Source organism: Marmota flaviventris, chromosome 17 (genome assembly GCF_047511675.1).
Source record: "Marmota flaviventris isolate mMarFla1 chromosome 17, mMarFla1.hap1, whole genome shotgun sequence".
NCBI lineage: Eukaryota > Metazoa > Chordata > Mammalia > Rodentia > Sciuridae > Marmota > Marmota flaviventris.
In genome coordinates this window covers 40,868,639-40,887,004 of record NC_092514.1, presented here as the reverse complement: position 1 = coordinate 40,887,004, position 18,366 = coordinate 40,868,639, and the positions used below count along the sequence as shown (strand labels likewise).

The window sequence follows — 18,366 nt, the reverse complement described above, 5'->3', positions numbered from 1 at the left end:
TGGGACAAACACATACATGGAAATAGCTCCTATTTTCTGAATGGCAAGAAAGGAAGGTGGAAGATGAAGAGAAGATACTACCGCCCTCAGCCAAAGAGTACTAAGTTGCAGATCTCATAACAAACTTTGCCAAGTACTCAGCAATAAGGTACCACGGCAACTGGAAACCTCAAGAATATCAAGGAAGGAGCACTGAAAAAAATTTGGAGAGCTACGGCGGGAAGAAGAAAGCTCAGGAAAGCTAAATGAGAAATGCTAAGAAAATCAAAATATAAGAACCCTCTTACAGGCCTATCTATAAGCAAAGCTATAATAGACACTCAAAACTAGAACCAGTTTCCTTATTTATCATATTGACAGAGATGAGCCAAAAGATAGAAAGAATGAAATTTCAATAATGGTTGTTCTCAATAACTGTAACATTGACAGTTTATGTCTGATGTCATCAAAAGCCTTTCAATCCTAATTTCCAAGTTTTAAGCACTAGTGTGGAAAAAAAGAATCTCTTCATATCAAAAAAAAATTATCTTATAAAAGGGCTACTTGGTAATAATAAATAATGCCACATAATATCTGTATGCCACATTTTATTTCTCCAAAACCTTTTGCAGTTAATTTTATTTCCATGTCTACAGTTAAATGAAGTCATTTCAAACTCAAATATTTTAAAATAAATGATTAAAAAGAGGGAATCACTATTTCTTTCATATAACAATTAGAGATTGTTCTCAGATAAAGTCACTAACTAAACATGTTTGCTAAGCATGAAATGTGGTTGTTCAATATTTTGAGCATATATTTTAAGATCAAATAGAGGAAATTAAGATGGAGTTTTAAATACTAATAACATGAACTACCGGATAAAAAAAGGTTTAAAGAAATTGCACTAAGCTAAGAGGGATAAAATGTTTCCAACTTGACCTCAACCAGGAATTCAGCATACTAGTTGACAAAACTGATTATAATCCTGTGTGATTAATAACATGGGTTGATATCAAGTGGTACATATTATGTATGCAGAACAATCTAACCTCAAGCTGCATTCCATAAGGAGCTTTTAGAAACTGGCAGTACCCACACAAATAAATGCCTTTATTTTGTGCCACCAAATCAGGCAATAGTTATAAAAAAGAAATAATATTTTTTCTGCTACTAGGGATTGAACCCAGGGGTGGTCTATCACTGAGTAACATCCCTAGTCCTTTTAGTTTTTGATAGGGCCTTGCTAAGGTGCTTAGGACTGGCCACAAACTTGCGATCCTCCTGTCTTAGGCTCTGGAGTTGCTGGGATTACAGAAGTGCGCGACCAAACCCAGCAGTTATAAATTTCCACATTCAGGGACTGGGGTTGTAGCTCAGTGGTAGAGAGCTTGCCTAGCACGTGTGAGTCACTGGGTTCAATCCTCAGCACTACATAAAAATAAATGAATAAAATAAAGGTATTGTGTCTATCTATAACTAAAAATATTTTTTAATATTTTTTTTTTAGTTTTAGATGGACACAATATCATTATTTTTTATTTTTATGTGGTGCTAAGGATCGAACCCAGTGCCTCATGCATGCTGGGTGTGCACTCTACCACTAGCCACAACCCCAGCCCCTACAGCTAAAAGTATTTTTTTAAAAAACTACATCTTACATGAAGTTCAAAACCAGCAAAAAAGATTTCCACAGTCTTTTAAGAGTCATCTTAAATATTCAATAAATATAAATGAGTTTCAGAACTGTTTCAGCCCTCCAGTTCATTATTATCTAATCTTATCCAAAAATAAAAAGCCAAAACAATTGTCTTCAATGAAGCCTATATATTCCCACCAAGCTATAACTACTTTCTTAAGGCCAATCTTCAAATATTTGGGTCACAAAGCTTAGAAAGTACTTCTAGTGTTTCTTTGGATTCTGGAAAAGCAAGATGTAAGTCATCTCCACCCCTGGAAAAGTCTATTTCCTAATCCTGTTCATCCTTCATACCATAAAATTTCTCATTTAGCACCTAAAAATCAGACCCTAAACTTGAGAGAAACCCAATCTCATCTATATTATGGCAATACTTCACTTGGGATCAGATGATTTCTCATTAACATTCTGAAGATTGTACCTACCCCCTGAATCTACACCATCTGTGAAAGATTAGGCTATTCATTCTAGAAGCTGATCCTTAAACACCAGAGGTCTCTATTTAGAGTTCAAAGAGTAAAAAGGAAGGGCACAAGGGCATGTGACTTTATCACAGTGACTGGAGGCTGAGGCAGGAGAATCCCAGATCTGAGGCCAGCCTTGGCAATTTAGCAAGACCCTAACTCAGTAAGGGGATGTAGGTGGGTGGTAGAGCCCCCAAATTCAATCCCCAGTACGGGGGAAAAAAAGAATATCCAAATCAATATCTTAATTTTTACAGAGATGAAAATGAGTCCAAGGAAAAACATGAACTATCAATGGTCACATATCTAATTAGTTGCAGAAGTCGGAGAAGTCTATTATCAAATGAATTTGACAGAATTACCCTCAATGACACCTATCCACAGGTGACTTAATTAAAAGATGGATCAAAGGAGAAACTTTGTCCTATTTTGGAACATTAGTTAGGTGAGAAGCCAGTGGAAACTGGAAACTGTCCCCTTCCCAGACTGCTGATCACACTTCTATCCAGAACTCCTCCACTGGCACCTGTCCCCTTTCCAGGCTGCTGATCACACTTCTGTCCATGACTCCTCCACGAGCTACCAGTATGAGTTTTGCCAACAGTAAGGCATGCAAAGAACTAAGCACACAGTCTGCATAGTAGCCATGAACTTGGAATGACTTTGCAACTACAAACTGCCTTGTAATATCATTAATTGAGTTTCCTATAATGGTAATTATCTCACCATTGCCAAACTCAGTTTCCTCAGCAAATGGACATTATGTTTCACATAGTTTTAAGTTCTCATGGAGCTGTGAGACTTCAAGGAGTCAGTTAATCCAGTCTTTCACGGGGGGGGGGGGGGGGGGGGGGGGAGGGAGGGGGGGGGCACCTCACTATAACATTTTGAGAAGGACAATTCCTGGCTACTACATTGCAGAAGGTTTAGTATCACTGATCGTCTGTCCTTTAAATATAAGTAGTCCCACCTGTCACAACTCCATACACTTCCAAGTGAACTCAAGAAAGAAGATATCACCACCAGTATTAACCTTAAGGTTAACCTTAAGTGAACTATAAAGTAATAAAACATTTTACATAAAGATAAAAACCTAACCCCTTTTCTCTGCCACTAATTCCTCGTTTTTTACCCAGAGATTAGATATAATACATTGTTCATTCACTTCATAAGACCAACTTTGTCTTAATTTATTATATAATTAGGATACTTGTATGCTCTGGGAAATAGAGCAGAAAAAGTACTGAAATGGAATCAAGACATCCAGTTTGAAATTCAGTTTTCTGGCTATTCAACCGTACTCAAGTTATTTCCTCTCAATACACCTTGATTTCCTCATCTATTAAAACAAAAACAAAAAAATATGTTAAATTATCTCTCTAGTTCACTTAAGTTCTAGGAATCTACAAAGTAAACCATAAATAACTTGCTTTATTCTTTTTTTTCTGACCTCCCTATGGCTATATGGGGGTGACTGCTAACATGTACCACCTCATCTCACAGAAGCCAGGATCACAAGCCTGTGGGATGACAATAAGACAGAACCATCATATTCAGCTAGATCCAGTACAGTATTTTTTGGTAGAGTAGTATCTTGATGTATAGAAAGGAGCTGAATTGCTTTATAATCCATTAATAAAAGAAGTACCAAGGTAATAACAGCAGCAATAGCCACTCTAACTTATGTTTATCTAGATTAGGCCTATAACCTTAATGCTGCTTGTGCAGTAGAATCACCTGGATAGCTTTTTTTTTTTTTTTTTTTTTTTTTTTAATGCCCCAGTTCCAAGCTAAGCCAATACCAAATGATACCAGAATCTCTAGGAAGAGGACGTTTTCTTTAACTCTTTAACCCTTACCTACCCAAGAGATACTGATGAGCAGTAAGAACTAACTATTGATACAGACCCTTTCATCCCAAAATTGCCAAGCAAATGACCAAAGGTATAGGCTCACACACTGATTATATAATCAAACATCAATAAATAAGAATATTCCAAGGGAAAGAGTTATGGTTCAGTGGTAGAGCGATTGCCTAGCATGCATGAGGCACTGGATTCAATCCTCAGCACCACATATAAATAAATGAATAATTAAAAAAAGGTCCATCAACAATTCAAAAATACTTTAAAAAAAAAGAATATTCTAGTGGTACTATTAACATTCTCAATTACAGATTGTGTTTGTAGAGAAAAAAGAGGGCTCTGTGGGAATCCCTTGTTTATATCACAATGATTTATTGAGGATTAACTGTGCTAGAAACAATATAATTTCATGACATGAGTAAAAAGTTTAAAGAAAGATTACTACAAATTTGCCCATCCCTGCAGAATTCCTATCAAGCATCAAGAGAGTTAAAACTATGTTAATAAAGCAGTACAAAGGCTGAAATTCCTCAAACCAACTCTCACTTGCTAGGTCTCACCTAAAAGATCTAGTATGTGTATGAAGGATAGGAAAAAGTTGAGGGGAACATTTAGAAAAAGACAATTCTTTCTTTTTTTTTTTTTCTTTTTTGGTACTGGGGATGAAACCCAGGTGCACTTTACCACTAAGCCACATCCCCAGCCCTTTATTTTGTATTTTATTTAGAGACAGGAGCTCACTGAGTTGTTTAGGGCCTCGCTAACTTGCTAAGGCTGGCTTTGAACTCACGATCCTCCTGCATCAGCATCCAAGCAGCTAGAATTACAGGTGTGATGATGATAATGATAATAATAATAATAATAATAATAATAATAATAATAATAATAAATGGTCTCTTGATATGTTCCTATTAAAAAAAAAAGAATTACAGGTGTGAGCCACCATGCCCAGATAGGAAAAGACAATTCTAAGATACAACATTTCAGGGCTGAGATTCTGGCTCTGTGGTAGAACGCTTGCCTAGCATGTGTTAGGCACTGGGTTCAATCCTCAGCACCACATATAAATAAATGAATAAAATAAAGATCCATCAACAACTAAATAAAATAAAAACAACATCTCCCACTTAACTCATCAAAACCATGAGTCCAGTGACATGGGAAGAAGTGCAGCAATCTTAGCTTTCAAAGCATAATCAACAAAACTAATTAGGTTAAATAAGATAACCATTAAACCTCTCTCTCTTACCTTATGTGTAAGGCCAAGCCATCCTGTAAGCTAGAGATCCCCAAATCAGAAAGTGTATCTGAGCTGACAGAAGCTGGTGACAAAGAGCCCTCCTTCTCTTCCAGGAGGTCCAGCTTCACCAGGTTGCTGATCTCATCTTCTGAGTTATCTTCAGACACAGAACCAATTATGAATCGAGAATGCTGGTTCAGCTCCAGAGGTTTGGCCAAGGGAGATGGTTCATCCATTATTCTTTCAAAATAAGCTCTCAGAGCTATGGAGAAAATAATAAAAAATAAGAAAAAAAATAAAATAAAAAAGCAAGTTATGGATAACACTCTGACAACACTCACAGAGTATACCTAATGAACCACAGCTGGCTCTTGGGAGCAAGACAAGAGTAAGACACTTAGTTTTCCTGGCTACTCTATTTCAGAGAGACTTTGATTCCTCCAAAGCAGGAAGTGAGATCATGGTAACTATGCCTATAAATTAAAATCAATTCCCTTTTCCCTAAAAAAATCTTTCTCAAAAAGCCATAGGCCATCCATAATCTCTTTATCAATTAAATGAGATCTATCAGATAATTATGATCAGTAGGAAAACCTTGGTAGAATATGAATACTAACTGTTGTGGGGCTGCAACTTCATTGTTAGTATTAGTGGTAATGAATGGTAAGGGTTAGGGAAAATTGGTGGTTGTTTGAATCTTGCTGTTAAGAGTAAATTATAAGAATTGTTATGCAAAAAAAAAAAAGAGTACATGTATAATAGCATAATTTGGCGTGAACATACTTTATATACAGAGTTACGAAAAATTGTGCTGTATATGGTAATAATGAGTGTGATGCATTCCACTATTGTCGTGTATTAAAAAAAAAAAAGAGTAAATTATAAAATGATCATGTGGTTCCAAACACTATACATTGAGAGGTTGTGAAATCTTATATAAGTGCATACTTTTAAAGAAAATCCCCGGCCAATTTGGAAAGCAGTATGGAGATTCCTTGGAAAGCTGGGAATGGAACCACCATTTGACCCAGCTATTCCCCTTCTCGGACTATTCCCTAAAGACCTTAAAAGAGTCTACTATAGGGATACTGCTACATCGATGTTCATAGCAGCACAATTCACAATAGCTAGACTGTGGAACCAACCTAGATGCCCTTCAATAGATGAATGGATAAAAAAAAATGTGGCATTTATACACAATGGAGTATTACTCTGCACTAAAAAACGACAAAATCATGGAATTTGCAGGGAAATGGATGGCATTAGAGCAGATTATGCTAAGTGAAGCTAGCCAATCCCTAAAAAACAAGTGCCAAATGTCTTCTTTGATATAAGGAGAACAACTAAGAACAGAGCAAGGAGGAAGAGCATGAGAAGAAGATTAACATTAAACAGAGGTGGGAGGGAGAGGGAGAGAGAAGGGAAATTGCATGGAAATGGAAGGAGACCCTCATTGTTATACAAAATTACATATAAGAGGAAGTGAGGGGAACGGGGAAAAAAAAACAAGGGGGAGAAATGAATTACAGTAGATGGGGTAGAAAGAGAAGATGGGAGGGGAGGGGAGGGGGAGGGGGGATAGTAGAGGATAGGAAAGGCAACAGAATACAACAGACACTAGTATGGCAGTATGTAAAACAGTAGATGTGTAACCAATGTGATTCTGCAATCTGTATACGGGGTAAAAATGGGAGTTCATAACCCACTTGAATCAAATGTATGAAATATGATATGTCAAGAGCTTTGTAATGTTTTGAACAACTAATAATAAAAATTAAAAAAAAAAGAAAAGAAAATCCCAAGTGGGTATTTTTTTTTTAATTAAAACAAAAACAAACAAAAAAGTTTATTACTGAATAAAACAGTAATAACAAATTGCCAGAAATGAAAAAAACTATAAACATTTCCTAAATGTTAGTTGGAGATTACTTAAGTTAACTTCTATTTTTAAAACTCAAGTCAAATATTGGTCTGGGGATAGACCTGAGTTCAATGTTCATCATCAAAAAGTTTTGATGTTTTAAATTTACTATAGATCTCTCAGCTATAATATTAGATTCTTTTTTTTGTTGTTGTTGTTCTAATTAGTTATACATGATAGTCGAATGCATTTTGACACATCATACATAAATGTAGTATAACTTCTCATTCTTCTGGTTGTACATGATATAGAGTTATACAGGTTGTGTAATCATATATGCTCATAGGGTAATAATGTCCAATTCATTCTACTACAGTTCCTTCCCCATTCTCCCTCCCCTCCCTTCACTCCCCTCTGTCTAATGCAAAGTACCTCTATTCTTCCCCCCTTATTATGAATTATTAGATTCTTTAAAATAAAATGTCTCCAAATTTTATGAAGAAGTTTATTCTAGAAGCCTAAAAGAAAACCAAATCATTTAAAAAGGAAGAAAGGAAAAACGGAGTAAGGAAAGAAAAGGGGAGAGAAAGGAAAAGTTCCAACAGACTGACCACTCTGAGGAACTTCAAAAGATGCAGTTGCAAAAAGCCTCTTTCACATTTATAAACTTTATAGTCAAATTTAATAATAACAGTAGATCCAAAAAATAAAATTCCTTTCCACTAAGAAAAAATAATGACTGCCTTCCTCTAAGAGAAATAAGAAGTAAGGCACTCAGGTGCAGATTCATACAGACTGAATGAAGTTTGATGACCACACACAAAAAATCAAAACCATGAGAAAGGACTGATTTCTTTTTTATTCTATGAGAGAAGTAAAAGTTAGCAAAATATGGTCTCTGGGCTAATAAATGAAAGGCCTAGTTTTCCTTTCCAAGATCGTGAAGGCAGCCTTCTCTAAAGGGTTGCACAGACTGGAAGCAGCTCAGGGTTAACAGCTGAAGGGCCGGTCCAGCCACCAACACTTGTACAGAAAAAGTATTCCCAGGCACAAGCATGCAAACTACCAGAAAAGAGAGGTCATGTATGGAAAATCACTGAGCAGCTATCCAGACACTGTAGAAGCTACCTCACCATGTGTCCCATTTCCACTGCTTCTAGTCCTGAATTAGAAGGTACAACACTATGTTCGTGTGACTCCTTGTTCACTTCAGGCTCTCTACCCTAGGTTTGCCTACATTTTTTTGTAGAAGACAACTTTTAACAACAACAACAACAACAAAAAAAAAAACTCAAATAAATTTATTTAAGCACATGAACAAAATCTTTATTACATTATAAATATCAAAGAGCATTATTTGTAACTGACCTCTTATAATTCTTACTGTCTGAGCAGTTATCCGCTTCCAAAAAGAACTAAAGAAAGAAAGAGAAATTTGAAGATTTTTTTAAGAACCCCAAATTTTTGTCAATTCCTATTTTGTTCAGCATAATACAAAATTAATATTATTTAAAGTATAAATAAATATTATTAAAGTGTAATCTATTACTTAACTTGAATCACAAAGTTCAGTAGTTTATTATTTGTTCAATTCCATAAGTCATACACATTACAAACACAAAGTAAGAGTCAAAACTTACCATTTCATAAAGTGACTTTTCCAGAAAAGCTGTATACTCAATATATGCATTCCAATCCTTATCATTTCATTAAAAATGAGGCAGTTAGGCTCTGATTATATTCCCTAGTGGCTATACTTACTCATGAAGGCCAGGAGCCAGGGAGAAGGCAATGCTCTGTTTTACTAAGTTTCTAAGGTCAAAAGGACTACCAAAAAGTCTCTACTCTCCACATCCTAGGTTTCCTTCTAAAATAACAATTTAAACGTATCTAGGATAGAAATTCTGGATTTATGCATAAGAATCACCTGGGAGCTTTTAAAAACTACCCATATCTACATTTTCCCCCAAATCCACTGAATCAAAACTGCAGCTAGAGGAGGGCCCAGGAACCTGAATTTTAAGTTCCACATCTGGTTGCACTGATGTAAAGCCAGACTTAAGAAACACTGGTCTAAGGCAGAGAATGAAACAAATGGGAAGATCCCATTACTTTGATAGGAAAATCCAGAACTTCTAAGAGAGGATCCCCAAATGACAAAGGACAAGATTTGGAGTAGTGTGGGTACATTAATTGGGGAATTATGATTTATCTAATTATGTAGTCTGAACTATTATTATCCCTACAATTGTGTAAGGGAAAGGAATAAGAAGGCAAAAGGAAGTATTTTGAATCAGGTAACCAAAGATTCATTGGAGCTGGAGTCAAAACCTATAACCTGTCCACGCCTGTAATCCCAGCAATTTGGAAGAACAAAGCAAGAGGATTGCAAGTTCCAGGCCAGACTGGGCAACTTAGCAAGACTTCTCTCAAAATAAAAAATAAAAAGGGACTGGGGATGAAGCTCAGTTTAGGGTACCCTGGGTTCAGTGCTCAGTACCAGAACAAAACAAAAAATAAAAAGGACCCAGGTTGAAACTCTGACTCTGGAAAGTATTGACAGTGGAAACGAGCAAGTCACTTAACACTGCAGAGCTACTTTGTGTGTAAAAATTAAAAGATCATATTTACTTCATGGGACTGCTATGAAGACAGAGTATGTGAAAGTGTTCTATAAACTGTAATACAGTAGGTCAGTGTTTTTGAAAGATTGGGTCATCACCCAGCAGAGTATTAATAAATCAACCTGATGATTTACAATCAATATTTTTCTAAATGAAATAAAAGAGAAAATGTTAAAAGTGAATCATATTTTATGAAGGTGTCTATAGTTCTGCAAATTTTTGTTTCAGTTACACATGACCTATACATAGGTCATTGCTGCAGTCTGGCTGGGCACAAATCAGGAGCCACTCAAGCAGGAACAAACTTTATTTCCGAACTCCCACAAACGCCACCCACTCGGCTTTCTCCAGGACACACCACACACCAACCCGAACTCCCTCCACCCGAACTTCACCCACCAAATGGAACTCTCTGGGAAACCCCGCGCGAAAGCTCAACGGGAACTCCGCGAGAACTCAAAAGTACTGGCAAAAGGCTAGGCGCTATCCCAACTCGGCTGTGGCTCTCAACAGGTCATGATGTAATTGACATTTCACTGTAAACTGTATCCAAAAATCCTAACGTTACAACTAATTCTTACTCTCCCATCCCTTCCACTTTATGCCTTTACTTCAAAGCAAACACAGTTAAGTATCTAAATCAATGGTTTCTAAACCCTGTTAGGTCAAGACGCTATAGGAAATCTGATAAAAGCTATGGACCCTTTCCTGACAAAATATATATCCTCCTACACATTTTTCCTTACCTACTAGTTTGGGATTCCTAAAGCCTTGCCATGAATTAGGTTAACACTTCTCTAGAAAGAGAACAAAGAACGGAGTTTACTTTTGGGTAAGCCTCATACAGTTGCTGTCTTATCACCTCCAAAGAGCCCATTTTTTGGTTGCAGGATAGTCTGCCTATCCATATAAAAAATATTTTCTTCAGTATACAAATTGTTCACAATGTCAAACTGTCTTTTATTTAAAAGTTCTTGGAGTTTTATTTGGGGACTCTTGAAAATATTTGGGGCTCAGTGGTGGAGCACTTGCCTAGCATACCCAAGACCTTGGATTTAATTCCCAGCACTACAAAAGAGGAAAAAATAAGCCAGGCACAGTGGCACAGGAGGGGCCACTGTAATCCCAGCAGCTCAGAGGCTGAGGCAGGAGGATTTTGAGTTCAAAGCCAACCTCAGCAACGGCGATGCACTAAGCAACTCAGTGAGACTCTAACTCTAAATAAAATACAACTAGGGGCTGGGGATGTGGCTCAAGTGGTAGCGCGCTCGCCTGGCATGCGTGCGGCCCGGGTTCGATCCTCAGCACCACATACAAACAAAGATGTTGTGTCTGCCTAAAACTAAAATAAATAAATAAATAAATATTTAAAAAAAATAAAATAAAACACAACTAGAGCTGGGGATGTGGCTCAGTGATCGAGGGCCCCAAGAGCCCCTGAGTTCAACCCCCAGTACCAAAAAAGAGGGGAGGGGGCAGGAATAAAATAAAATTTTTGCAAAAGGCTTTGGAACTGTGCCTTTTGTTTCTGAAAATGAAATTACACTAATTATAGCTAATGTGCCTATTTAAAAGTCTAAATGAATTTCTTTCACAGATATTTCTCTAAGTAAGTACATCAGACTTTACCAAACTTATCATGTTCTCCTTGAACTCAAATGACACTTTGAGGGCTGGGGATGTGGCTCAAGCGGTAGCGTGCTTTCCTGGCATGCGTGCGGCCTGGGTTCGATCCTCAGCACCACATACAAACAAAGATGTTGTGTCCGCCGAAAACTAAAAAATAAATATTAAAATTCTCTCTCTCTCTCTCTCTCTCTCTTTAAAAAAAAAAAAATGACACTTTGAAACTTTGACATTTTCCAAGCAATTCTAATAAACAGGTGGCAATAAACTCTCTTCTATTCTTTCCTTCCTTCCACTCCTCCCCGGATTTCCTTTCTTCCATACTTAGGGATTGAATCCAGGGGTGCTCTCCCACAGAGCTATGTCCCATTTTATTCTGATACAGAGCCTTGCTAAATTGCTCAGGCTGGCCTCAAACTTGCCATCCTCCTGCCTCAATCTCCCAAAACACTGGGATTATAAGCAGGAACCACCATACTGGGCATCAATTTGTTTTTATAGCTATTGATAAAAGTATCCAAGCCTATTACAACATGTCCTTGTCTTTCAAACCACAGTAAGTTCATTTTTTTCCATAAATAACTGAATTGGCCTTTTTTCATTTGGTCATTTTATTGATGATATTTTAATGGTCTTCGGTATTAACTCCGTGTTATAGAGGATTACAAAGAATTTTTAAAACCATTTTTTATTTTCTTGCAAGTTTTAAATATGAAAATAAAAGCTCGTGATCCAAATAGTGAGGCAGATGCTATGTATTCAAAAATAAATAAGATTTAGTCCTAGGCTGAGTGGCTGTGACACTCAGAAACACAATTACAGTAATATAATAAATGTTAGGTGGAAATATAGAAGGATATTTTATCCAAACTTGGAGGAGTTAATGGTGAGGAAAGGGATCAAGAAAAACTTTCTGGGGGTAGGAAGACATTAGGGATAAAGAATTAAGGGAAAATCCAAAAAGGGGGTAAAAGTATAAGTCCATGTAGAAAGAAAATCTAAATCAAATCCAGATGGCAGAATCTGATGACTTATCAGCAACACTAGATCTGAATGATCACAACAGTTTGAGATAATTTCTTTCAAGAGCCAGCTAGAGACTTTTTGGGGGGTGGAAGGGAGGGGGGTAAACCGAAAGAGTATTTCTTTAGGGTATAGCAGTCAGAGAAAATAAAACTAATGTAATTATCTGTCCTAATTCCCATGTCTCAGTCCAGGGATAAGAAATATTTTTTAAGGATTAAGCTAGTGCAAGCTTCTGCATTTTTCAAGAAATCTCTAAAGAAGCCTTGCAAAACTATTGAATAAATATGGGTTTAACACATATCTACTTTTTTCTTCCTGAAAGTCCACTGAAACAAAAGTATAAAGTTTTATTGTTGTTGTTTTGTTTTTATTTTAAGGTATAAGCCACAAACAAAGACTTTTAAAAGCAAACAAACAAAAAAAAAAAAAAAAAAAAAATGAAGGGAGACAAGAGCAAGATCATTTCCTTGGAAAGCAACTGGACAAACTGAAGAAAACTGAATTAACTGAATTATCACCCATTTGTGTAAAACTAAGAATAAATAAAATTTATATCACAGGATCTCCAAAACATTTCACCTATGAATGTGAAAGAGTTAAATAAAATGAGGATTGGTTGAAATTGTTTCAGAAGCTTCACATCATTAGAATTTTTTTCCCCCAACTAATGAAGCCAGGTGCCTGCTATTCTCGGACTGAAGGTGGGAGAGGGAGAGGGAAATATTTAAAAATAAATAAATAAAAGAAGAAGAAGGTTTACTCTCTGGAGATAAGTTTTTCTAGACTGGGGGATATACCAGTAATAGTAGAGGGCAGGCAGGGGACCTTATTGAAAATGGATAAATTAAATAAACATATTGGGTAAGACTTTCCAGAATCCTTCTTTGTAGAATATGACCAGCCAGGAAACAAAACAAAAACAAACCCTGAAATTAGTAACATTGAAATTCCCTAATTAAGTTGCCTAACCAGATCATTCAGCCTCACTCACATTTTCTAATCACCTTTTCAATCCCCCTTCCAAAAAACATATGAGCAGAAAATAAGGATTATCAGATGTCTGAGAAAAATGTCCAACATGAAAGAATCATAAACAAATAATTGCCAGTCACAGTGGTGTAGTCTCAGCAACTCAGGAAGCTGAGGCAGGAGGATCACAAATTGGAGGCCAACCTCAGCAACCTAGCGAGACTCTCAGCAATTTAGCAAGACCCTGCCTCAAAATTTTAAAAATGGACTGGAGTTAAATCCCAAGTACCACAAGCGTCTCTGTGTTAAATCCCCTGTACCACAAAAAATAACAAATAACAACAAAAAAACAAATAACTGCTTATAGAAAAAGAAAATGCAATGTGGTATCCTGGTTTAGATAATAAAACATAAAAACATATCAGGGGGAAAAAAGTGGGCAAATCTGAATAAGGTCTATAATTTAGGTACTACTATTGTACCAATGTAAATTTTTCTTTCTAATTTTTTTTTGCAGTGCTGGGTATTGAATCCAGTGCTTCCTGCATGCTAGGCAAGTAGTCTCTAACTGAGCTACACCCCTAGCCCTCAGTATTAATATCTTAGCTGTGATAAGAGTACTATAGCTATACAAAATATTAACATTTAGTGAAGCTTGGTCAAGGGTATGTGGGAACTCTAAGCACTACATTTACAACTTTAAGTCTAAAATTACTATCTTAAAAACATCTGGAGTCTGAAGGACTATCATTATTATTCTAAAAGAGCTAAGACAAGATATTACATACATAAAACATAGTGGCATTTTAAAAAATTTTTTTAGTTGTAGATAGACAGAATATTGTGGTGCTAAGGATTGAGCCCAGTGTCTCACATATGTTAGGCGAGCACTCTTCCACTGAGCCACAACCCCAGCTCCTGAATGGCATATTTTCAAAAACATTCAAGACAAAAATTCTCTCTCTCTCTCTCTCCTTTTATTTTTTTTTTATTTATTTTTTTTGTTTTGTTGTTATTGATTTGCATATTTTCTGAGTTACAAGTCTCACTATGTTGCCAGGTTGGTTTTAAACTCCTGGGCTCAAGTGATCCTTCTGAGACTATGGGCACAGGCCACTGCATCCCACTAAGAAATAATTCTTAAAAATCTAATCAAAGAAAGTTTTAAAACCAAGGGGAAAGATAAAATTGAGGAAAGAGTTTTTATGAATCAAAATTAAGAAGTCTGATTAAATAACAGAAAAGAAAAAATAAGAAAATTAGAGAACCTGTTTAGATGGTCCAAATATGAAGAAGAACCACTGCCAAAACTGAGAACAAAATAGAGAGCAAAATGTAATTAATGTAACAATTCAATAAAACATCTGAGTACTAAAGGGTTTGATTGCCAGACTTTAAGAGTCCACTAATTGTCTGTGTGGTAGAGTGTTTGCCTAGCATGCTCCAGGCCCTTGGTTTAATCCACAGCACCTCATTAAAAAAGAAAGAAAAAAAGTTCCTACCACAATGAATTAAAAACACATAACAAGGCACATCAGTTAAATATCAAAAACTGAGCACAAAGGAAGATCCTACAAGCTTCTAGAGAGGGAAAAAAAAAAAGTTGGCATATAAGAATGCCTTTCAGACTCATCAGTAATAATACTGGAAACTTGAAGGTAATTAAATAATAGCTTCAAATTCTGAACGAAAATTATTTCCAACTTAGACCCAATCACTTCCTGTTCTACTGTAAGGACAGAATAAAGATATATCCAAACAGCAAACTCTTAAAATAATTACCTCCCAGAATACATATTTCATTTTATAGACACCAATGCAAAAATTGATATTGGAAAGCATCATGGATATATGTTAAAACCATTGGGTAAAAGGATATTGGAAAACAAGATGTTCTTAGTCTTAAAATAAATCACCTCACAAATTATACACTAATTATTAGGGGGGAAATGTACTTTTACACCGTCTTAACTAAGTATTCAAACAAACATCACTATTAGGACAAAATGATGTGATGTAATTAGAAGTATGCAATGCTATATATGTAGGTTTTTGTTCTCCTGTTGGGGATTGAACCAAGGACCTGGTGCATTCTACATGAGCTATACCCCAAGCCTATAAAAGGGCTAATTTGAATCTAATCAAGATGAAACAATCAGATGAATCCAGACTGCAGGATGCTTTTCAAAACAGCTAGTCTGCAATCTTCAAAAATGTCAGTGATGTGGGCTGGGGCTGAGGCTCACTGTAGAACCCTTGTCTACCGTGCATGAAGTACTGGGTTCTCTCTTCAGCACCACATAAATGTAAAATAATAAAAGATATTGTGTCCACCTAAAATTAAAAAATAAAATTAAAAAAAAAAAAATGTCAGTGAGGGGCTGGGGTTGTTCAGTGGTAGAACACTTGCCTAGCATGTGTAAGGCACTGGGTTCAATTCTCAACACCACATAAAAACAAATAAAATAAACGTCCATCAACAACTAAAAAAAAAATATTTTTAAAAAAATGGCAATGAAAGACAAATGCCACAAAAGACAAAAAGGATAAGGTGATTGTTCTGGATTAAGACTAAAAACACTTGAGAATAAATGTATAGCCTGATTCTTGACTGTATCATGAATTTAAAAATAATTATAAAGATATTACTAGGACAAGGGGGAAAACTTAATAATACTTAGGAGAAAGAAATACTTAGGGGTAAAGTGTCATGAAGTTTTTCAATTTATCTTGAAGTGATTCATAAAAAAATACTTATATATAAGCATATACACATGAGAGAGAAAAAGGGGTAAAGCAAATGTGGCAAAATGTTAAAACCTGGTGAATTTACATTAGGGGTAAATGGTATTCACTGCACGTTTCTTTGCATGTTTAAAATTTTTGGAAATAAAGAGTTAAAAAAAGTATTTACCTCCTCTGTATTCTTTCTCAGGATGGCACTAGAGGATATTCCCCATCACCATGAGGGAAATAAACCAAGAATATGGAGACATGGAAACTAATTTCTCCACAGCAGAAGAGAAGCGAGGAGAATCTCCAGGATGATGGTGAAGAATGAGTCCAATGAGTACAGCTGTGTGTCAGATGCAGAGGGCAAGCAATCTAGGTTGCAGTCAGAAGAGTCTGAGATTTACAGAAATTAAGAATTAACAAAATTCTGGCACATCTCAATGTCCTGAGAAATTTACAAAACTAGTACAGAGTGAAAAAATGATAAATACATACAAATTAAACAAAAATGAAGATTGTTATTAATTCCAGAGAAAGAATTGTGCAGAAAAAAAGGGATAATATACAACTAAATCCTGCATAGGATTTATACATTTATACTGTAAAATTATTGATAGAATCAAGGTTATAATATGATTCAAGCAGGTAGTTAGCTGTCAGGGATGGAAAGGTAAAAGTGAATAGTAAGGGTAAGGAGCAAAAAGAGAGGTGAATCCTCATTTTCCATATCTGGGAATCAGTAGGCAATGCTTAACAGTGAAAACTCAAGATGTAGCAAGAAAAGTATGTTATTTACAAACAAAAGGGTATATAACAAATATATGAGCTAAAAGAAATGAAATTAAGAAGGAGCTGAGGATGATTGGTTTTTTATAATCACCTTAGTGAAATTATCACTTTTTAAACTATGTATAAGTTATGAAAATTAAAATATAAAAAGTCTTCCTATAATGTTAAATTAAGAAATCAAAAGTGAAGAATAATGTATAAAGTATTCACAATTTGTCTTAAGTGGGTATGTTGGGGGAAGAATATACCAGCATTTGCTTAAAAATGCATAAAATCTCTGGAAGTTATTAAGAAATTAATAACATTAAGGCCAGGCATGGTGGCACATGCCTACCAGTGACTCTGAAGCCTGAGGTAGGTGGATGGCAAGTTCAAGGTCAGCCTCAGCAACTTAGCAAGACCCTGTCTCAAAGTATAAAGTAACAAAGGGTGGGAGATGTAACTCAGAGCATCCCTGGGTTCAATCCCCAGGACCACACACACACACACACCAAAAAAAAAAAAAAAGAAAAGAAAAAGACAAAGAAAAACTGCTCAATTTTTAAATCCCCAAGTCTTCTGGAAATTTTATGGCATCATACTTTACATTAGCAGGTGGACAGCCAAAGTTGGAGAAATTTACAGGTTAAAGAAGCAATTCCTGGCACTGGGGTTGTGGCTCAGCAGTAGAGCACTTGCCTCGCATGTGCAAGGTCCTGGGTTCGATCCTCAGCACCACATAAAAATAAATAAATAAAATAAAGTAATAAAAAAGAAAGAAAGAAAAATTACCTTAAAAAAAAAAAAAAGAAGCAATTCCTAATCCTTTTGAAGTTAAAACAGCCTATGCAGTTTTAAAGAGAATTTTAAGTTGAAAACAATAAAGAACTTCTGGTTGAGGGCGTCGCTGAGTAGTAAAGCACAGGCTGAGCATGCACAAGACCCTGGGTTCAATTTATAACCTTAAAAACAAAAAAATTGTTGACCCATGAATGATGTATTCATGGTGAAATGGATACAGCTGGAAGTTTTCCACAGGAATATAGGATAAAAAAAATATTCTCAGTGGGGCACAGTGGCACAAGCCTGTAATCCCAGTGGCTCACGAGGCTAAGGCAGGAGGATTGAGTTCAAAATCAGCCTCAGCAATTTAGTGAGGCCCTAAGCAATTTAGTGAGACCCTGTCTTTAAAAAAGACATTTAAAAAAGGCCCCAGGGACAGGAGGGCAGAGGGACAGGGATGTAACTCAGTGGTTAATTGCCCCTGGGTTCAGGTGCTGTTACAAAAAAAAAAAAAACACCTCTCACAATAAGTGCCATACTGGACTAGAAACTTTCTTAGGTACCTTCCAATACTAAATGTTCTATTAAATTGGGTGTAGTGGCACATGCCTGTAATCCCAGTGCCTTGGGTGGCTGAGGTAGGAGGATCCCAAGTTTGAGGCCAGCCTGGGCAATTTAGCAAGACCCTATCTCAAAATAAAAAAGGAACGGGGATATAGCTTGGTGGTA

The 18,366-nt window shown here is 36.1% G+C and overlaps 1 protein-coding gene across 7 annotated transcripts in view; it reads right to left on the bottom strand.

Annotated features, from left to right (window-relative positions):
- The window catches only part of Acaca (acetyl-CoA carboxylase alpha), a 276,215-nt gene that overhangs the window by 209,324 nt on the left and 48,525 nt on the right, over positions 1-18,366 (bottom strand). For 4 of the 7 annotated variants that reach the window (XM_027950233.2, XM_071603724.1, XM_071603729.1 and 1 more), the window contains exons 2-3: positions 8,477-8,523; positions 5,257-5,509 (exon numbers count right to left, since the gene is read on the bottom strand). In XM_027950233.2, the coding sequence (XP_027806034.1) occupies positions 5,257-5,509; positions 8,477-8,523 (300 nt within the window). Of the gene's footprint in view, positions 1-5,256; positions 5,510-8,476; positions 8,524-16,267; positions 16,480-18,366 lie in introns of all 7 variants that reach the window. The other 3 variants (XM_071603728.1, XM_071603727.1, XM_071603725.1) reach the window with 2 other exon arrangements.